General features: G+C 46.9%; 1 protein-coding gene across 7 annotated transcripts in view; it reads left to right on the top strand.

Annotated features, from left to right (window-relative positions):
* RIMBP2 (RIMS binding protein 2) overlaps positions 1-13,869 on the top strand; it is a 109,170-nt gene that overhangs the window by 31,830 nt on the left and 63,471 nt on the right. For all 7 annotated transcript variants that reach the window (XM_063086735.1, XM_063086731.1, XM_063086733.1 and 4 more), the window contains one exon: positions 1,015-1,827. In XM_063086735.1, coding sequence (XP_062942805.1) covers positions 1,015-1,827 — 813 coding nt within the window. The remainder of the gene's footprint in view (positions 1-1,014; positions 1,828-13,869) is intronic.

Genomic DNA, 13,869 nt, shown 5'->3' on the forward strand with positions numbered 1-13,869 from the left:
GCCCTAGGTAGGGGTTAGGAATAGAACCTGAGTAGTTCTTACGTATTCTGTTAGAATCTAGGGCTAATTAAAGGGTCAATGTGCCTTCCTCAGGACCAGGCCATGCATTCCCCTGAGTCAGTGGGTCTATTGGGAGTGGAATCCACCATTCAGTGTTTCCCAGCCTCCCCAGTCACTTGGCCTCCAACCAGCCTCTCTGGGAGTCCCTTCAACCAATGGGGAAACACTGCTTTCCTGCTCTGGGCTGGGAGATCCCAGGAACTGCCTAATCTTGAAAGCTCCTCTAGATACTTCTCGGTTTCCTTGTCCTCTGCTGTTAGCAGCCTTTTAAATGCCACTAATAAAGAGAGCACATGAAAGTTAGACTGTTCCACAAAATAAGAAGACCAACCATATCCACAAGAGCTAGTTTGATGCCTTTTTTTTTGCCACTCACAGGTGGTTCTGACACCACATTGATAGTTCTGTTTCACATCAAATGGACACATTAGGAATTCACTGAGACACAGAGATGGATCCAGTCTTTTGTAAGTGGGCTGGGGTGCAGAATCACCTTTTAACTCCTATTCATATGACTGCTCAGTCAAAAACAATAGTAAGATTTTTTTTTTTTAACCTCTAAAAGTCACAGATTTGACATGTTTGTTCATCCTCCTAACAAATGTTTACTGGGCACCTACTGTGTGCCAGGTGTCATGGCAGGTCTGGCCAATCAGTCGTCCCATGGTCCCTGCCCTCATGTGCGTTGTCCCAGTGGGGAGGAGGTAGTCAACATATGTGCACAGATAGATACGCAGGATCGTGTGAGATGGTGATATATAGTATGGAGAAAAACAAACTGAGTTACTTTAGATAGATGGTGTGGAGGTGACATTTGAGTAGATTCCTGCAAAGAGCTAAGGAATCCCAGGACGATCCTGTTGCTTTTGCCTATGGTCCTATCAAGGAGAAGCTGCAGGACCTTGGGGCCCCCGATGGGATGGTGGGTGATAACCCTGTCCTTGTACCCAACAGGAGAGCTCCTGGATGGGCAGAGGGGTTTGGTGCCCTCCAACTTTGTGGATTTTGTCCAGGACAACAAGTCGCGGTTGGCAGGGACGCTGGGGAATGAACAGGATCAGAACTTCATCAACCATTCCGGCATCAGCTTGGAGGGAGAGAACATCCTCGACCTCCATTCCCCCACTCACATGGGCTCGGGCATCACAGACAATGGGGCGGGGACGCTGGACATGAACATTGATGACATTGGAGAAGATATTGTGCCTTACCCTAGAAAAATCACCCTTATCAAACAACTCGCCAAAAGTGTCATTGTGGGCTGGGAGCCTCCTGCAGTCCCACCAGGATGGGGCACCGTGAGCAGCTACAATGTGCTGGTGGACCAGGAGACACGCATGAGCCTCACGCTGGGGAGCAGAACCAAGGCCCTCATCGAGAAGCTCAACATGGCAGCCTGCACCTACCGCATCTCCGTGCAGTGCATCACCAGCCGGGGCAGCTCGGATGAGCTGCAGTGCACACTGCTGGTGGGCAAGGACGTGGTGGTGGCCCCCTCCCACCTGCGGGTAGACAACATCACACAGATCTCGGCCCAGCTCTCCTGGCTCCCAACCAACAGCAACTACAGTCATGTCATCTTCCTCAATGAGGAGGAGTTTGACATTGTCAAGGCCGCAAGGTACAAGTACCAGTTCTTTAACCTCAGGCCCAACATGGCCTACAAGGTGAAAGTTCTGGCCAAACCCCACCAGATGCCATGGCAGCTCCCCCTGGAGCAGAGGGAGAAGAAGGAGGCCTTTGTGGAGTTCTCCACATTGCCTGCAGGTGAGCCCCATGTGTGTCCTTCCATGGGGTCCCCTAAGGGACAGAACACCCAGATGTCACCCTGTTCATGGGGAGGGTGGGCAAGATGAGCAGAAAGGGGAAACTGCAGACAGTCAGCATTATTCCTTGTCACCCACGCTGCACAGAGCGCACTTTGTACACACGTGTGTGTTTGAGAGAGAGTGCTGGATCATGTTGAGAGCCATGTTGTTGGCAGTATTTCCCATAGCATGTGCATCAGCAAGAGGCTCATCCTGTAAAAGACGGGGGAGAACGAGGCCAGCCTAGGGTGAGAGGAGCCTCAGCTTCCACAATGCGTTCACTACTGAGATAACATTCTCACCGAGCAGGATAGTGACAGGAAGTGCCCGTGCTCCTCTCCAGACTGCCCCTTCTTTCTTGTTCTTTTTTCCAAAAATAAGCACCTGTAGATGGGTTGTATAAGAGACATGAAGTTCCACTACCAAAGCTGTTTTGGGTTCTGGGCGCACCTGCCATGTAAACTTCAGTCCCCACCTCAGCTTACTCTGCTGTAGAAGGGGAAGCAATGTGCTCCCCTTTGCCTGCATATTCGTTCCTGGAAATTGCAGAAATGGGATAAGACCGGATCCTGGTGCTATGAAGTTAATGGGTAACCACCCCCTCAGCCTCTAGAAGTGTCTGTTGTGCTGGTCTTTGCTGGGGCACACATACAGGGCAGCCTTTGCAAGCCAGGGGCTGGAGCCCAAACACCTGGGAGAAGAGCAGCCTTCTTAGAACAGGGTCGTTTCCATAGAACTATTCGAGGGCATTGTTAGTTCCCTCTACGTCCTTTCTCAGTCATGTGATAGTTACACAATTCTCTTTTGAAGTGCCTGTACCTGCACTCTACTGTAGATGTCTCTTCTGTGATTGATTAATCCAACCCTGCCCAAATCTCACTTGTCAGCAGCATTACAAACAATTCAGGTGTTTTCTCCAGTATCATTTGTACCAACTGCATGAAATTCTTCTTTTTGCAGTGGATTGGCATTTCATATCCTTGTGCTCTCCAATATTTGTGAAATGTATAACCCACTAGAGACTGACCTGCAAAACAGAGATGTGTAGGCTGGTGGGACAGACACTGCTTTAAGGATGGAAGAGTGTCTGTGTAGGAGCTAATGTGTAAGGGGGCAGTCCACTCGTGTTATATAGTGACTTTTGATGTCCTCCCTAACTGCTGAGACTTCAATCATGAGTATTGAAATAATGAGAACCCCCTCTTTTCATTGATGTCACTGTGGAGTCTTGTGATTGGTGCTGAGGGAGAAGAAATGAGAATCACCAAACACAGGTACTCTATGGGGGCTCAGAGGAAAGACAGAGGGTGCACCCACCAGACAGTCAGCAAGGCTTCTGGAGAAGCTAACTTTGGATGGAGGGGAAGACCCTCAGCACAGAGGGTGGGTCCCATCTGTTAAACCCCAATTTCTGGGAATAAGGTCTCAGAGGTGAGCACTAAACTGGAGTGCTTGTGTTTGGGGAAGAGCGTGTGGCTGGAAAAATCGATGTAGGTCAGCATTTCCCAGAATCCATTCTCAAATGAGGTGCCGTGAACCACGCAACGTGATCTCGGTAAGCATCCCCCACCTGGAGGCTGCTGGTATAAGATCTTGCGCTGGTCAGGGTTCTCCAGAGGAATAGAGCCAATAGGATATATTGGTAGGATATACATATATATATGGGAATTGACTCACACAGTTATGGAAACTGAGAAGTCCCACCATCTGCTGTCTGCAAGCTGGAGACTCAGGAAAGCTGATGGTGTAGATTCTAGTCTGGGTCTGAAGGTCTGAGGACCAGAAACACCGAGAGCCAGAGAAGATCTGTGTCCGGATGAAGCAGTCAGGCAGAGAGCACATTTAACTTCCACCACTTTTCTGCTCTATTCAGACCCTCAGTGGATTGGGTGAGGCCCACCCACACTAGGGAGGGCCATCTGCTTTACTGAGTCCACCTACACCAATGTTAATCTTCTGGAAATACCCTCACAAACACTCCCAGAAATGACATTTACCCAACTCTCTGGGCACCCATGGCCCAGTCTCGTTGACACACATAGTATGAGCCATCACAAATGTAGACCAGTGCTGTCCAGAAGAACTTTCTGAATGACAGGTTCACTGTCCAATATGGTAGCCACTCATCAGGTATGGCTACAGAGTACTTGAAAGGTTGCTAGGGCAGCTGAGGCACTGAATTTTTAATTTTATCTGCATCTAGCAGATCTCAGTCATGGGATGAGTGCAGCAGAGAGCTCAGGCATCTGGTTCTAATAGTATTTCATGGGCCTGAATTCAAAGAGGTCAACGGGGAGAATAGTGTCATGGATGAGAGGATGGGCACACTCTCTAGCTGTGTGACTCTGGCCCTGCTGCTGTGCTTCTCTGTGCCTCTTGCCCTCATCTGTAAATTGGGAATAACCTTACTGTCATTTTGTGTATATGTAGAATTGGGTCATGGAGAAGTAATTCCTTGAATTCTGAAGGGGTCAGTCTCTAAAAGTGAAATTTTCGGATTTTTAGGGAGGTATTTCAGGGTGAGACAGGTCTGGTTATTTTGCTTAGATAAAAAGGGGTGCTCAGCAAAAAGATGCTTTGCCCATGATATCTTAGGCTTGATAACAAAGAAACCCATCCACAGTGAGCTAAGGTCTTAGCTCTGTCCCTTCGGGCTATGTGCTGCCGCACATGGGTCTGGCTCACCCAGAACAGGCTCAATATTTGCATGAGATGGGCTAAGAGGGGCATTCCAGTTCCACATGGACCCCTCTCTTCATATTCACTTTAGTGTCACAGCATTTCCCTTGAAGACATTGGGGCCCATGACACCTGTCTACAGGAGCTTGTGTGGACTTCATGTAGGTGAGAACACAAGGCAGTTGTACTGTGCACACGTTTGAGGTGTTTGTACATGCATGTCAAGGAGAGTGAAAGGTGTGGATGGTGCCCACACATTCACATCTGACAATTCACTTCAGACACATCTAGGAAAAGAACAATAAGAAAATCAGTGAATGTCATGTAAACTTGACCAAGCAAATGCAGAAGGCCACAGTTAAAAGCTAACTGGAAGAAACGCCCGTATCGCTGTCTCTGATGTAACCATTTTCATTGCCTGTCCAGAGGGAAGGGTGTTTTGACTATGGAGAGTGAAATGACTGAAAGGCTTGGGGGGGGGAGATTCTTCCATGTGAGACAGGGAAGATCTAACTCAACTGGAACCCCCATGTTGGGGCGTGTGATTATACTGCATGCCTCCTCTGATGGACGGAGGCCACAGTGATTCCCCCACTGATCCACCATCTCCATCATCTGATCCACCATCTCCATCATCTGATCCACCATCTCCCTCCACTAATCTACCATCTCCAGATCAGGCTGGGGTGGACATGCAGAACACCACATGCCCAAGTCTTCCTTTGCCACAAAACCCCATTTCTCTGCTGTGATTTTACTTTATTGGTAAAAGTGGGTGCCGAGAAAAATCTCAGACCTAGTTCAGCTCTTGACCTTTGCCCTTAAGAATGATGAGGCCTGACATCTTAATCTAGTTCCCTCAGTACTTCCTTCCGAGAGGGAACTTTGATTAAAGTACCAGCCCAGGGCAATCAAGGGAACGTGGTGGCCCTGAAAGAGTTAGTGCAGTTTCTAAAGATGTGAGTTCAATCCAGGAAACGGTTCAAGCCCATGGGAAACTGGCGTTTGAATAGAATGACCTACTTAGCAGAAAAGCTGGTGGATCAGGAATTCCAGGCAGTGACAGGTTCTCTCCTTTATGAGAAGGCTGCTCATACCCAAGGAAGCAGATCGGGTGCATTCTTAGCAAAGCACACTAGAGGTAGGACTTCAGAGCTAAAAGCACAGGGATTTGGAGCTGCAAGCCCCTAGGGTCAGTTATCAGGAAAGGGAGCTGACAGAGAGGTAGACATGAGTGTGCTTGGGACTATGAAAGCCATGTGAGGAGTACAGAGAGCTATAGAGAACAAAGAAATGGTGTTTCCTGAGTCCCACAAACCTTTTCCTCCAGCCCAAATGAGTCTGGGGCATCATTTGTCAAAACCAAAGCTGGAGAAAAAACAAAGAAAATGGAACATAGTGCCACTGGCCCATGCTTCACTACCACAACCCACCCCATTCTGTGTGCCCTGCCCACTTACCTGGCTCTTCTCTGGGCATCTGAGCTCTCCACACATCAAGCTCCTCTACTACCCAACTCAGGTATGTTTCACCTACCTGGCTCTTCACTGGGTATCTGAGCTCCTCCACCTGTCTCACTCAGGTACAATTACATATGAGTGAACCTCGTGTCCATGTGGTCTCTGAGACAGCTCAGCCCCTGAGGTCATTTTCCCTTCCTTCCTAGCACTGATGGCAGGGCTGTCTAGGGCTTGACCCATGCTCCCTGAGCCCCAGGGATGCCTGGAGGTTGCGGTGCTGATGGCATGTGAAAATATCTCTAGAGGGTTGGCCTTCCTTCCCAGAGGTCTGATTAAGTATCTGAATCAGTCTTCTCGCAGAGCAGAAAACAGAACTAAGAACTACTCTGGGTATTTCAGACAGAAAGAGATTTAATAACAGGAATTAGATGTTTGCAGAAAGGTTGAGAGAAAGGAAACAGAGCAAGGGGCTGACTTTTAATTTTAAGATCACACCATCATAACACGTCTGCTACAGCCACCACTAGCTCTGGGAAAGCTCCTCCACTCATGAAGAAAACAAGTGACCTGCTTCTGGAATATGCAGCTTGATGATGGCTCAAGGAAGGTTGATTCTACCTTCCAAATCTTGCAGGAGCACTTCTCACTGGCAGAACCTTACTGTCCTTCAGAACCCTAGAACTCTAGCTGAAAGGGAGTCTGGGAGGTGCAGTTTTTAGACTTCCAGGCCATGACATGCAGTGGGAGAAGGGTGTTGGGTGCTTCCCACTACTTGACATCCAACATAGAGATCCTTCCAGATTTTCATGTTTACATGGATTTCTTTGGGGAGTCTCTGATATATGCCCAGATGTCTAACCAGAGAAAACCCACATCCCTATGAGCTTCATGGAGGTTGCAAATTGGGGGTCTGCACACCAAGTTCAGCTGGTAGGCTTGTCCTGTTGGCTTGCGCAGCCATCCAAGGTGGCCATAGCCGACTGGGCTTGTTAGCAGGCTCAGGTCTGGCTGCCTGCCCACTTTCAACTACATAAAAGTCAAGTGTTGGTGAAAATAGAAGTCAGCTTTTATTCAGGAATACCAGTAACTTGAGGAGTGATGTTAGGCTAACCCATCTCACTAAACCAGGAGAATGGCGAGACTAAAGCCATCTCAAAGACTCAGGTTTACTGATGGGTTTTTAAAAGAGAGGGCTGAGGGAATGGAATGTTGGAAATAAAAAGCAGGAGGGAGGAGGATGTGAGTTGTGGGGACTCTGTGCAAGAAGCCAGGTACAAGGTCTCACCAAGGATCTGTCTGGTTTTTGCTCCCGTCCTTGCTGTTATCTCAGGGTCATGAGTCAGGGTAGAATCAGCAAAGCTTTATTGATGTCTTCCTTGGTTTCTCAGGGTCTGGATAGTATGTGTCCTGTGACAAGTCTGCAGCTCCATGTTGACTGAAAAACAACTTTATGTTCATGTAAATAATGTCATCTTGCCCTATAACCAAGGTTCAAAATATCAAATAACCATGGGAAAAGAGGGAACTCAGAGAAATACAAGCCAAGAAAAAAAAAAACAACAACTGTGTTTTAAAAATCTTTTAGAGCTCATACAGTTTTAGGTCTCAACGTGGCCTTGGTCCTGCTCACTCCAATTTCCCCAGCGTCAGTAGTTATTTCCATTTCTATGGAATGGGACAGATGACTCATCTTATTGCTTTGAGCTGGTTCAGGACATAAGAGGGATTAATTTGGAATAGAACTATTAGACACGATGGAGGACATTGCTTTTGCTACCTGCTGGCGTGGTGGAGGGACCAAGGGCATTTGCCTATTTATTGTCTTAACAGTTGATTGACAACAGGTGGCTTACTCAGAGTTAGCAAGCTATACATTAATTGTTACATCAATAATTTTAAGAACTTACACGAATCCTTTGTTTAGGAAGAGGATGTCTCATCCAAGTCACGAGCCACTCCCAGCAAGGCTGTGGATATTTTAGAGAACTGTGTTTATAGCCAAGACATCGTTTTCCCCTTTTTGATCAAAACATTTCTCATGAAAGCATTGATAATCAATTTCCTGATTGAAAATGTCTTACTTTTCTTTTTACAGATCCCTCAGTGCTCGGAAGGCTCATTCCCTGGTAGATCGGTTCCTCAGTGCTTGGAAAGCTCATTCCCAAGTCCTCATGTCCCACATCAGGGGGAAAGATGAAACAGCAGTTAGGCCAAATTAGGGCAACGTGGAGAGGGGCCAGGAACTTAGAAGAAACATGTTTCCAATTGTATCCTGTTAGAAAGAGAAAGCAAATTCTTATTGAACTTATGCAAATAACCACATTGTCATAGAAATCAGAAGGATACTCACAGTTTTCAATTTTTGGAGGAGTCAAATAGGGAGAAAAAGCAAACATTTCCGTCTTTGTTCACAAAACTATATTTTACCAAATTGCTGTAAGTTATAGATAGCTTAAGAGAGGAAGTTTCCCTAAATCTGAAAAACAAAATATTTAAGTAAAGAAAAAACAATGAAAGTTACAAAAAAATCTTTATCTGTTATTTAACTTCACATAATTAATTTTTGCTTTACTTGATCTTGATTAGGAGTTTTATAAACCCATCAGATTTCTTATCAAGTTCTTCAAAACTCTCATTTTGTCAGTTGATCTTACAGTTATTTGAGACCTGTGTTTAACAGTACTTGTTATAGTCTTTTCCATGAAGCTGATGGCAGATGCCTTTAGAGAAAAATAAAAACTTCTTGTAATTTTACTAAGAGCAGATCAATACCAAGAAAACCTTGTTCAAATATGGGAGGGGGGATTTCGTTCTGTACCAATGTCTTTTTAATATAAAAGTTCAATCTTTAGAAAGAGTTCAAAATAATTCTCTTCTAATTATAGCCAAGTTAATGACACACAAAATTCTTTCTTAAATTCACCCTTTACAACCTGTTATTATGACTTGCTCAGACATTCCATGACATGCCTTAGATTTTCTGTTTTGCCCTATATTTCCTCTTTCTTAAATAACCAGTCATTTTGCTCTAGGACAGAAGTTCACTACACAGATGCTTTCTCACACAAAATTATTCTTTTTTTTAAAACCTTCCTAACCACAACCATATCTGCCTATCCATAGCTCTCTTCACATCTCTCTTCTTCTACATACTTGTTCCTTTTTATCAACAATACTAAATTGGCCTCATGTATCTAAAAATGCATAATCAAGGATCGTTCTGTTTTAGGCTGGGTGTGTAACTTTAACCTTTAAAACCTCTAGAAGAGACAACCATAATCCTGTTTGACTGGTAAACCCAGGCAAAAATTTACACTGAATAACATTACTCACAGCATTCTGATTTTAAACCTTTTACCCTTTTTGTTTTCCTCAGTTTCAGGTTCAAATGAGTTTTGTATTAAATTCTCGAATATTTACCTTTAGCTAGGACTGGATGAATTGTATAAGAAAAACAAAATCTCCAAGTGGTCTTGACTTTTCTCCAACTGGCTTAGACAGCGAGTTTCTGTTTTAACACTTGCAGAACTGTGTGTACAGATAGACCCATTTTTTATAGAGACTTAGCCAGTTATACTTTCCTGGATCACGGTTTTCTATTTCTCAAGCTTGTCAGGAGAAACTCAGAAAAAAACATTTTCTTTTTGGTTATTGGGTCTTTAATGACCAAAAAGCACAATCTTAGTTACTCGAACCCAAACAGAGCTCTCCCAAACAAACGAAATGAGGCTTTTACATCCTTGAGTCATTTCTCACACCCAGATGGTACCTTTAACAAGTGGTATAGAAAGAGGACTCCCAGAGGGACTTACCAGCTTGGAGCTCATCAAAGCCCTCACTAATGCTGCCTCCCTTCACCAACCAAAAAGCAGGGAATCAGTGGTTAATGCCACTGCTGGAAATCAGAGAAAGTCTCCCAAATCCTAGCCACAGGGCTGGCCTACCCCAGGCAGCTGGCAGTCACAGGTGGACCCAGCCTTGCTCACCCAGAAGTGTGGGGGGTAGGCCACCAAAGGTACTCAGCTCCTGGCTTGGTCCACTAAAATTTGTTACCAGGCCCAGGTTCAGCTGCCTGCCCCCTTTCAAAAACAAACCATTCAGAAGTCAAGTGTTGGTGAAAATGGAAGTCAGTTTTTATTCAGGAATACTGGTGATCTGAGAAGAGATGTTGGGCTAACCATCTCTCTGGAAAACCTGAAGGAGAACGGCCAGAGTAAAGCCATCTCAAAGACTCAGGTTTACTGAGGGTTTTTTAAAGAGGAGAGGGAGGACACAAAATGTCAGAAGTGAAAATCAAGAGAAGGGGGCATGAGCTGTGGGGGCTCCATGCAAGGAAGGAGCCAGGAGCAACATCTCACCAGGACTCCATCTGTTGTTTGCTTCCATTCTTGCTGTTATCTCAGGGTCCTGCTGGAGGCTGCAATCAGCACAGCTTTACCGATGTCTTCCTTAGTTTCTCAGGGTCTAGCAAGTCTGCAGCTACAGAAAACAACTTTACATTCATGAAAATAATGTCGTCTTGCCCTGTGACCGAGGTTCAAAGTATCAAATAATCATGGGAAAAGAGGGAATTCAGAGAAATGCATGCTAAAACAAACAAAACAACTGTGTCCTTTTAAAATCTTTCAGAGCAGTTTTAGGTCCCAACGTGGCTTCAATCCTGCTCATTCCAGCAGGCTGACGAAGGACTGTCCCCTTCAGGTGCGTGTGGTCTGCAATGGGCACTGGCTCCACCTAGCCAGCTTCACTCATTTGTACTTCCTGCCCGGTCTCTGGAGCCACTTTAGTTATCAACCTGAATTTCCCTGTTCCTATCTCAGCTGCGTGAATATTGATATCCCTGAGCCTGGGAGACAGATGAAAGGTTTGTACCGGTCTGATCAGGAAAGAAGAGTCCAGACCCAGGAAGTGTATAGAGAGAATTTAACATGGGAAACCAGTTATAAAAGTGCTGAAAAAGCAGAAACACAAAATAGATGTTGAGGAGCCCAGGATGAACTGAGAAGCCTCTTTCTCCCCAGGGCTGAAGGGACAGTGGGAAGGAGTGGTCTCGTTAACGTTCAGGAGCTGGGCTACTTGCATGGAGCTGGAACCACAGGGGAACACAGTCATGTCCAGGGGGCCAAGAAAGGTGAAGACATACCCTGACTGCCCCTCCCTCCTGCCCATCCATCTCCCACCAGTGCCTCCCACATGCTGAACACAGTAGGAAGCAGTGGACAAAGGATTTTGAGAAATGCCATTTGTGGGATTCAGCCTCGGGAATGGAGCTGATGGTTTGGCTGACATGTGGCTGGCACACGGTTCTTCTCTCTTTCTTCCCATCCTAGCACCAATGACCCAGACCTTTTTCAGCAGCAAGAAACATCACTTAAATGAATTGTTTAGGGCAGGAAGGGCAACATATTAAATGCCAGCCTAATGCGACACCTAAATTCTAGGTGTGAAGTTTAAAGCCAGAGGTAGATTTCCAACCAGAATTTAAAGCAATCTGTATAGCTTGCAACACTGTATACAGCATCTTCTCAGAAGGAAGATGGTGGCTGTGGGAACCCGGCAGGGACTGGACAAACATGGCATGTTCCCAGCTGGCAGTTACAGGATCCCACATGGTCCCATGGAGGCTGGGACAGCTGGCCAGCTGGAAGTAGCTGAGCTCCTCCCTAGAGCCTGGGCCTGAGTGAAGAGAGGAGCTAAAATTCCTCCTGAGCTAGACTTTCCCTGCCCACCAGCCAGCTTGGTATTTGAAGTCCCTGAGGTTCAAGGCAGGTCAGAAGTCTGTCTGCTCAGTGCCTTGTGGCTGCCTTCCAGAGAGGACGGGAGAGTCAGTGCACTGAAAACCAAGACATGTAGCCCAGAGGCTCCTGCCCCAGGTCAGAGGATTTGGACCATGCAAGACAAAAGGCACAGCCATGATCAGGGCAGAGGAGTGTGGGGGTGGTCAGGCCCCTCTGCTGGTGCGTCCAAGAGCAGATCTGGGCTCAAAGAAGCAGGTTTGAAGAGTGGAGCCACAGAATGCTGCCCAGCCCCCACCCTCACACCTCAGCATCTCATTGATTAATTCACTCATTTGCCAAACATTTACTGAACACCTACTATATGCCAAGACTTTTTCAGGTGCTGGTTATACAGAAGTGAAAAAAATACCTAAAACATTCCCTAGTAGAGTTTACATCTGATTGGTGGAATTAAACATCACACAAAATAAATGAAATTTGCCAGAGGGCAATCATTCCAGAAAGTGTAAAGAAAAAAATTAAAGCAGAGATGGGTCAGAAGGAAGGGTGAGGGCTATGTTTACAATTTTGGATAAGATGGTCACAAAAGACACACCAAGACAATGACAGCTGAGCAGAAGAAACACGTGCAAGAGTGAGTTGCAGGGATATGGGGGACTGAGGGCTGAGGGAGGGGGAGGGGGATGGGGGTGCTCCAGGCAGGCAGAACAGCTGGTGCAAAGGCCCCAAGGCAGAAGCAAGCTCTGCATATTCAAGGCGGGCAGCGTGGGAGTCGTGTGCTGAGGGAGGAGGACCGTAGCAAGGGATGGGGCCGGGGCTTGATCCGGAGGGCCTGTGTGAGATGTGGCAGCAGAGACATCGTCCTCATCACCACCAGTAACATCCTGCAAAGGCTTGTGTTTTCACAGAACCCCTGTTTTGTGGACAAGAGACAGATGGACTTGGGGCCAAAACAGAAGCACGGTCAGTAAAGAGGGCATCGCGCTAGCCCAGGTAGATAGAGCTGTGTTCTGACCAGCCAGGTGGTGAAGGAGGAGTTGACCCGTTGTCTACTGAACAGGAGTTGGCACAGGAGGAAGAGGGGAGTGGAGGGTGTGCTCAAGGATGTTACCCAAGCCGCTGGATGACATCCCAAGCCGGGCTGGGGAGCTGGGGCGGAGCAGCCGAGGGCTGGGGGTGGGAGTGTGGGTGTTGCAGGTGTGTTTCAGAGGCTGGCAGGACCCTGCCCTGTCCCAGTGCTCTCCTGCCAGGCTCTCATCCTCTGGGGGCTCAAGGGCTGCTTTCCTTATTTCACCCTGAGTGTTGAGTTGTTATACTTAGATTTTTTTTCAGTCTTTTTTTATATTTGAAAGTTTCATGATGTTTGTGGTTGTTGATTTCAGATTTTTCCACAAAGCCGTCTAAGCAGGAAGCAATTAACTCCTGAAGGGGCAGACACTTCTTTTAGCCTCTTGCAGAGCTGCCTTCGGCCTTTCCTTTCCCAGCGGCCGCCTGGACACGAACTCTTTCTAAACTAGGCCTTCCCAGCAGCTCTGAGAGCCTCACGAGTGTGCTGGGACTGGGCACGGCCTCCCCTGCTCTCTCCTGCTGTCTCCAGGGCAGGCTGTGCCCACGCCCTTCATGCTCATACTTCAACTAATTCAACAAATATTTATTGAGTGCCTTTCCTGTGCTGGGTGGGCTTTGTTCTCGACCCTGTGGATGCCTTAGTGACCCAAACTGGCAGAAATCACTGTCCCCGTGGAACTTACATTCTAGTGGGGGAGGAGGGGCTGAGGCCAACAATAAACCATAAATGTTTTAATGTGCAACTTATACCGGATGTCAGGTGGCGTGTCAGTCAGCTCAGGCTGACGTAACAAAATACCTCAGACAGCGTGGCTTAAACAGGAGTGTGCATTTCTCACAGCTCTGGAAGCTGGAAGTCCAAGACCAGGGTGCTGGCAGAGTTGTGTTCTCTGGAGGCAGCTCTCCTTGGTTGCAGATCACCATCCTCTCCTGTGTCCTCACATGCTCCCTCCTCTGTGTGCACTCAGAGAGAGAGGCTGTCTGTATCTCTTCCTCTTCTTATAAGGACACCTGTCCTATTGGATTAGGGTCCCACCCATATAACCTCAACAAGCT

This window comes from Cynocephalus volans, chromosome 2 (genome assembly GCF_027409185.1).
Source record: "Cynocephalus volans isolate mCynVol1 chromosome 2, mCynVol1.pri, whole genome shotgun sequence".
Classification (NCBI taxonomy): domain Eukaryota; kingdom Metazoa; phylum Chordata; class Mammalia; order Dermoptera; family Cynocephalidae; genus Cynocephalus; species Cynocephalus volans.